We start from the raw sequence: 7,852 nt of genomic DNA, 5'->3' as shown, positions 1-7,852 counted from the left end.
TAAACTATGTGAGACAAAAATAGAGGTTATTGGAGACGAACGATAGAATGAACAGAAAAAAAGAAAACATCTATCGGCAAGTCCCGTCCCAGGCTATTGGCGATTTGCGGCAAAACCTAAATTAGTCATGCGACACTTATGATTCAGCTCATGAACTAGCAAAGTGATACAGTTTGCTTTTTTTCACCCGCAAGTGAGTCGTAGCTTACAACAAAAACTTCATTTTCTTCTCGGAAAAAGCTTACCATTGCTAAAATATGAATGAAATGAGTTTTATTTGCAATTATTTTGAAATTACAGCCATTTGAAACTATTTGGCTCATACATTTCTTTGAAATGTAATCGGGGTATTATTGTGGTTATAAAAAATCGTTCCATAAATAAAGTTCCAACTTGAAACCGAGACCCAATCAGTACCAATGTCAAACTCCTTCATATTTTGGACTACGTAGGAGATTCAGTGAAGACTATCAGAGAGAAGGATCGGCTGTGTATGATACAAAGCTGACACTTTCCTATTAGCCGGATATACTCTTTCCTCGCACGTGATCTGGAGAGTTTCATGAATTTACACCATCTCATGAAGGTTTAGCTTAACCAACGTCCAACGTTGGTTCTACAAATGTCCTTCATTGGACGATTTTGAAACCAATTAACTTATTTGACGTCTAGGACACCAACACAGTTGCAATGTGTATAGACAACATTCATATAACGCGATGTTTTCAATTCGCCATCTGATTTAACCTCATTTGGCAATAATTCCACTCGATTTAACCTCAATCTCACACTAACACAACTTCACATGAATTTGTTAATTGTTCTTAGAGGGTAAGGGAGACCAGGGCTAGTTGGCGGTGTTTTCAGTTTTCATTTTTTAACGCTTTGATTTTGCAAGATCCTCCATCTTGCAAAATAGAACACGTTGCATGAAAGGGTAGACTGTTGGTAACATCTCTGAATTTTATTAAAATGTTTGATACGTTGTCTTCTTTTCTAGAGACAAAAATATGTGACGCGGAAAAGCCGACAACTTACCCCAGCCTCGGGGTAAGTTGGCGGTATGTATGGGGTAAGTTGGCGGACTGCCAGAAAATAAGCATTCAAATGGAAATACAATCACACAAGTGACCATATGAAATGTGCCGATTGTCTTTTCAATAAAACTGTATAGTATTCGACACTTTTCATTATACCCCGTCTTTTTGACTTCGACGCGTACTCCATATTCAAAAGCAAATTTTCGTAATTCTTTAGGCTATTGGCTGAAATAATTGTCCCCTGCATTGACGAGAGACACAAGAAAAAGTATCTTACTTTGGAGTGAATTCCAGAAATAAAAATATATGATGACTATTTTTGCATTATAAATAGTACCGCCAACTTGACAAAAAGATATTTAAAATTAACAAAATTTACAAAGTATGCTCAAAAACACAATATCGCCCACAGCTTGTACAAAACATAATGTTTCACAACAAAAACACGTTGGATAATGCGTTTCACATTACTTTAGGTACACAACGAGTAACAGCGCTTTAAGTCTAATAGAAACGGAGAAAAGGGGGCTCCGCCAATTTACCCCAACCGCAAACTAGCCCCGGGCTCCCCTACCGATCTCCACCATCACCAGTACACGCTACGTTACATAGCGGTACTTTCCGAGCCCCTGCTCGACCGGAATGACATTTGGTGCGCTCTTTGTTTACTTGGCTGATCAGCTGTTCACAGGTTTTCTAAAGAACAGCTGATCAGCCAAGTAAACAAAGAGCGCATCAAATGTCATTCCGGCCGAGCTGGGGTTGGGAACGTAACGCTTGTAACACAGCGTATTTTGATTGATAGAAACCCTCTAAGAACGGTTGGTTTCAAAATCGTCCAACGAATCAATCAAAATACGCTGTGTTACAAACGTTACGTTCCGAGCCTCAGCTCGACCGGAATGACATTTGTTGCGCTCTCTTTGTTTACTTGGCTGATCAGCTGTTCTTTAGAAAGCCTGTGAACAGCTGATCAGCCAAGTAAACAAAGTGCGCACCAAATGTCATTCCGGTCGAGCAGGGGCGAGGTGTATACAGGTGTACACATTTTTTCTATGTGTGCATCTGCTGTCACTTTTTTCGGGCAAACAAGAAGAAATGAAAAAGAAAACAGAAGCACGTGGTCCCACACTTCATTCTGATTGGTTAGTGATGTAAACATTTGCTCTTTTGCGATCCCGGACGCCATACTTATTTTTACCACGTGCTTACAAGCTTCGTTTCGATTGGTCGGTTTGTTGATTATGTGCTTCGCGGTCCTGGGCCGCCATGATGAATTTCACTAGCAACAAACCAACACACTCAAACATGACGAATGTGAACTCCTATACTATAATGCATCTCGGAGCAGGGGCTCGGAAAGTACCGCTATGTAACGCACCGTGTACTGGTTCATGACGTTCGTTGGACCAATTTGGACAACGTCCAAATAACCGTTCAACAAACGTCCATCGTTGGGCCCGTGTTGAACGATTTTGAAACAATTTTTTGAACGTCTCAGTGGGAATTTTACGTATCCCATAGTGTAACGCGTATAACGCTGATTAAAGGTTTTTTGTTAGTAAACAAATGCACGTGTATTTTTCTTAATGTTCTTGATTCCTGTTGAATTTTTATTGAAAATATCGTCCACCATCCGTTGAAATGCCGGATAAAATCAATATATACGATGTAGGCGATCGGTACGATCCATCCGAATCCGACGGCGAGTACGATGAACGCGAGCAGAAGTTGCTGAATAAAATTCGCGACCGGAAAGGAGCTGGCAAATTTGGAACCGGTGCTGACAGTGGCGAGGAGGAAGTTCTTGGTTTCGACGACGAGGATGATGACTACGATGACGATGAAGAGCACGATTTCGACGAGATTCGTAAGTTCGAGCACGACAGCGACATCGAGGATAAGGAGGACGACGATGATCTGCCGGATCGAAAGGCGTGGGGTTCGAAGGCAAGGGATTTCTACGGAGCGGATTATGTCGACCAGGATTACGACAGTTTGACTGCTCAGGAGGAGGAAAGGGCTCGCTTGGAAGAGATTGAAGCGAGAGAGATTCAGCAACGATTGGCTAAAGAACTAAACGAGGCGGATTTTTCGTTGGATATTTTTGTTCCGGAGCAAGAGGCAGAGGTTAAACGGAGTAAGAAGAAAAAGAAAGAGGGAGTGGAAATTAAGCTGACGACGGATTTGTCCGATTTGAGCGAACGACAGAAGAGGGAACTATTTCGAAAGGAAGCACCGGAATTTGATGGGTTGGTGGAGGATTTCGAAAAGAATTTGCAGGAATGTCACGAAGTTCTGGAACCAGTGTTGGAATATCTCAAGGAAAAACAGATTGTTGATCATCCGTTTGTGAAGCTACTGAAGGCACGATACGACCTAAGTCTGAGTTACTGTAACAATATTAGCTTCTATTTGCTACTGAAATCAAAAAGGATTAAAATCCAAAATCATCCAGTTGTCAAACGGTTGGTCCAAATGAAGCAGCTTTTGGTGGAACTTTACCAGAAGTACGAGAACTCGATAAAACCGCAGGTTGAGTCTATTTTAAAGCACATTGCCTCCGGTACAGAATTGATGTTTGATGAGCAGTTGGATGAAGAAAAGCCGGAGCAGCCAAGAAAGAAGCTGGCGATGTTGGAAAGAATGGAAAAATCGGATGAATCGTCGGAAGACGACGATGTTAATTCAGTTCTATCGGAGCTGGAGGATGATAGCGAACCAACAGCAAAGAAGGTGCGACTTGATAGCTCTTCCGAGGAGAACGGTGATGTCCAGGAAGCTGATGCAGATGAAGGTGAAGTAGTCGAAGGCAAACGCAAGATTACGTATCAAATGGCCAAGAATAAGGGCCTCACACCGCACAAAAAGAAAGATCAACGCAACATTCGGGTTAAAAATCGTCGCAAATTCCAAAAGGCACTGGTTCGCCGGAAAGGAACTATCCGTCCGGTTCGAACCGAAACGACTCGGTACGGTGGTGAAGCGACTGGAATCAAGACTTTCGTCAGAAGAAGTGTTAAACTTAAATAACTGTTTTGGTAAGTTGTTACTTTATTATTACTTCTCAAGTAATGAATTGTGTCTTAACCAGAACAATATAAACAATCGTAAGATTGACGAAACACGTATTTAGAAAAAGCATATATCTAGAAAGAAAAAAGGAACTTTCCGCTTCTAAAACTAGAAACAGACAAAACAAAAAGATAGAATAAGAGGGCATTTCGAGTTTGTTTTTAAACTACTTCAGTAGTAGTTTCCGGAAATCTTCGTTAGATTTTGGCTTGTTGCCGTTGGAACTTGTACCGGCTTGCGGATTTGTAGGTGTGGCCTTCCTCAGAAGGGCAGTTGGAATCATGGTTGACAATTTCTGCTTGACGTCTCTGTGAAAAGACAAAAATGATAAACCCTCTATTTCTGAAAGAAATTCAGTTTCCTCTTACCCTTTAACCACGTGTCTCTTTCCTCCGCCCAGGCTGCTACCAGCAACTGGAGGCTCTGATCCACTTCCCTCCGTGGGATTGCCCCTGGGTGGAGGAGCAGAGAGAGCCACAGTCAGCGTGAATCCGTTCATTTCATACTGATCCATATTGAGGACGGCATTTTTGGCGGCCGCCTCACTTTCATACTCCACATAAGCTAATCCTTTCGATTTGCCACTGCGATAGTACACAACTCGTACATCGCGGAGCTTGCCGTACGGTTCGAACAGCTTGCGAACGTCTTCATTTCCGGCCTCGAACGGAAGTCCCTTGATGAATAGTTTGTTGGGTTCGAATCTTTCCGAATACTTGAATTTATGCGGACGATTCGATTTATCCCGGGCCAACGATGAAATGAATACAGGACGGCCATCGAGTGGGCGCCGATCGAAGCTAAGAGCCTTTTGAACGTCCTGTTCGTCTTCGAATTCAACATAACCGAAGCCACGACTCTTGCCACTAGAACCCTGCACTAGTTCTATCGATTTAAACTGCAACTCCGGAAAGTTGGCCCGAATCTGATCCTCCGTGGCATCAAAACTGAGATTACTGAAAAACAATCGCCTGCTGTCGTTGGCAGTGTCCTTTTCTTTGCTCACTACTGGTTCCTCCAAACGAATCCGTTTGGTATTTTCCTCAATCGAGGAATCTGATTTTTTGCGAGGCAATGGCCCTATCGGAACAGTTGGTTTTTTAAAGTGATCGTCTTTGTTTTCGCTCGAATTACTCTCGTCGATTGTTCTCTTAAGAGGTTTCTTTTTGTTCGGTTCCTTTGGCTCTAGGTCTTTTTTCGGATCCGAACGACGTCCCTTCGGGGTTCGCTGCTGGTTCAATGTCCTGTAGTAAGCCTGCACCGTGGCTGTGCAAATCTCTTGACATGCGGTCAACTGCTCCAGTGAGCCATTACATCGTTCGAAACGCATCCAAGCCGCCGCCAGCGTTTCCGGATCATTGAGTGCAACGGAACCGATCGCCTTTTTATATACCTTTCGAACCGCATCAAATCCTCGCATCGATTCCAATCCGGCAAATTCGATCCAAAGACCTGCGCGGGTGCAATTGTCCGAGCTGTCCATAACATTCTGCCAAAGGTCACGCCCCTTTATCGGATCACCCAGCTGTCCGTACTCCAACCGACCCCAAAACTGCAATATTTTACATTCCGGATCGGCCATCTCGCCCCAGGTTCTGCCAAGCTGATTCCAAGCGAGTTCAAAGTTTGAACGCAAAATATCTCGTTCTTTCTCTTCCTCAAAATTAGCATGCCTTCTCAGATATGTTAAGTACTCAAGCCAAACCTTCACAGCCGGCTCCGGAGCCTGAAATTCCACAGTGGCAACCTCCTCCATAATCTTCAACACGTCCTCTTTGGGACGTTTCTCACGTTCAACAATTCGCATCTTTTCCACGTACAACTCAGCACTCCAGGGGCAGTTACGCAGTGCCCGGTTCACCACATCAGCCGCTGTCTGGCTGAATACTGGCGAAGCTGGATTCTCTTCCAAGTCCGGTGGATACTTGTCCAAGTATCGCAGGTAGTCACACCACACTGTCGGATCCAAGCAGCAATCGGTTACGGATCTTTCGTACAGAACCTGCAATTCATCGTCCCCCAACTGAGACCGACACTCCTTGATGTACTGCCGGTAAAGCTCTGCTCTTTCCTGGTGACAGTGCGGCTCTAGCGCAGTCAGTTTCTCTTCAAAAGGAAGCATTCGCTGCAAAAGTTCCTTCGCCTGTTTGTAGCGCCGTTCAAACTTTTCCGGATTCAGATCCTTCAGTACTTCTTTATGTTTCTCACACAGCAACTTATACTCAATGTATGAGTTCTCCATATTTTTAAGCGGAATCTTCAGTTCCCGCTCATAGATGCGCGCCAGCTGATTCAACTGATCTGGTGATCTAAAATTAAACCGAACATAAATAAATTCTCCATTATACTCCCCAAATCAAAAACCATACTCTTCCGACTTCTCCAGAAAATCCTCCCGATAGATTTCCCAGATTGCCCGACCCTTGGTCACGTGTAGTCCGTACGTGGGTATCAACGCGTCCCAAATCGGTTCCGAGAGCTCACGACCGGCTCGCACGGCCAACAATGCATACTGTTCTGCAACCTCGACGGAAAAGTAATCCCCCAGAGCCCGGCGGAACAATTTGTCCACTTCTTGCAGTTGTTCCGACGAGGAAGCAACTCCCTGCTCGATTTCCAACCAGCGCAACCAAATCTCCGGGGACAGCGGATACACGGAAGCGAAGATTTCGGCGCTCTGGCGAATCTTGTCCAGGTCGGTTATTTGACTGCAAAAAATAAAATATAGCTCATCCTGACATAGCCGCAATGGCCAAAAGCACAAAACTTACTGCGCAATCTCCAGCAGTTTCACGTAATTGTCGTAGTTGTACTTGTCCGCCTGGATCATTCCAAGCAGCTCCAGGTATTGCTTTATCTGAGCTGCTTCATCGTCGTCGTCGTCATCGCTATCTGAGGTGTCACTAGATGAGGAACCATCAACTTTTGAGGATGTACCGCCTTCCTCCTCTTCCTGGTCCACCTCACTATCTACGCCGGCAGCGTCCATTGGGTCGTCCTGCGAAAACAAAATTCACATTAAACGTTTTTCAGCAGTTATTATTCCAAACCTTCGATTCATCTACAGTCTTCATCTCTGTATCGGACATGTTGTACTATTTTCCGGTAACTGGTTGAAAATGTTAATGAGAAAAACTTGTTTATGCTATTGGCGGTATACGCAACGAAACGAACGCATCACGCGTACGCTGGAAATTGTGTGACAGTTCAATGTTGTGAATCGTTGGTTGTCGTTCGTAAAGGGCCGCCTGCCCTTCATGGATGCCGCAGGGTTTATCGTATAAAGCAAAACACGCTGAGTTACGTAGCGTTACTTTCTGAAATCAGCTCAACCAGAACGATATCCCAGTAAGGTTCGATTTCTTCACCTTCGCTTTTACCCACGTAGTCAGATCCGAATGGAATCCGAATCGATTCCGAATGGGCGAAAAAAAGTCAGCTAGGATTCCATATGGATTTCTGAATGGATCCATAATGGAATCCGAATCCAGTGCAACAACCGATTCCGAATGAAATTTCGCCGCCAATCGGTTGAGTCGGAAATGATTCAGATGTGAGTAAGAAAATGCGGACTGAGTTGACATTTGGTTTTCTTATTTTTCTTTCTTTATGAACGTTTGGTTTTCTTTTTCTTCTTTTTAATGAACGTTTTTTGTTTTTCAGATTTCAATTTTCAGAATTTTAAAACTTTATTGAATAGGAATTATGTGACAAATTTATATCTTAAAACATAACCA

General features: G+C 43.7%; 2 protein-coding genes across 2 annotated transcripts; one reads left to right on the top strand and one right to left on the bottom strand.

Annotated features, from left to right (window-relative positions):
- Nucleotides 1-2,591: 2,591 nt before the first annotated feature.
- On the top strand, nucleotides 2,592-4,183 carry LOC131685417 (something about silencing protein 10). Its single transcript, XM_058969110.1, has one exon. It carries the CDS (start codon nucleotides 2,685-2,687, stop codon nucleotides 4,071-4,073), a length of 1,389 nt encoding a protein of 462 aa, XP_058825093.1. The 5' UTR covers nucleotides 2,592-2,684; the 3' UTR covers nucleotides 4,074-4,183.
- LOC131685415 (squamous cell carcinoma antigen recognized by T-cells 3) lies at nucleotides 4,087-7,314 on the bottom strand. The gene is made up of 5 exons (XM_058969109.1): nucleotides 7,166-7,314; nucleotides 6,887-7,113; nucleotides 6,485-6,823; nucleotides 4,484-6,424; nucleotides 4,087-4,423 (listed from the first exon to the last, which is right to left on the bottom strand). Exons 1-5 carry the CDS (start codon nucleotides 7,202-7,204, stop codon nucleotides 4,282-4,284), a joined length of 2,688 nt encoding a protein of 895 aa, XP_058825092.1. The 5' UTR covers nucleotides 7,205-7,314; the 3' UTR covers nucleotides 4,087-4,281.
- Between the last annotated feature and the right edge of the window lie 538 nt (nucleotides 7,315-7,852).

This window comes from Topomyia yanbarensis, chromosome 2, assembly GCF_030247195.1.
Source record: "Topomyia yanbarensis strain Yona2022 chromosome 2, ASM3024719v1, whole genome shotgun sequence".
Classification (NCBI taxonomy): domain Eukaryota; kingdom Metazoa; phylum Arthropoda; class Insecta; order Diptera; family Culicidae; genus Topomyia; species Topomyia yanbarensis.
This window is presented reverse-complemented; position numbering and strand designations above follow the sequence as displayed.

Bases quoted from the DNA above. Each gene is read 5' to 3' on its own strand.
- LOC131685417 (XM_058969110.1), top strand. From the start codon at position 2,685: ATGCCGGATAAAATCAATATATACGATGTAGGCGATCGGTACGATCCA.
- LOC131685415 (XM_058969109.1), bottom strand. From the start codon at position 7,204: ATGTCCGATACAGAGATGAAGACTGTAGATGAATCGAAG. The intron at 6,824-6,886 runs GTAAGTTTTGTG...TATTTTTTGCAG, and splicing joins AAACTGCTGGAGATTGCGCA to TCAAATAACCGACCTGGACA. The intron at 4,424-4,483 runs GTAAGAGGAAAC...GTCTTTTCACAG, and splicing joins AAGAGACACGTGGTTAAAGG to AGACGTCAAGCAGAAATTGT.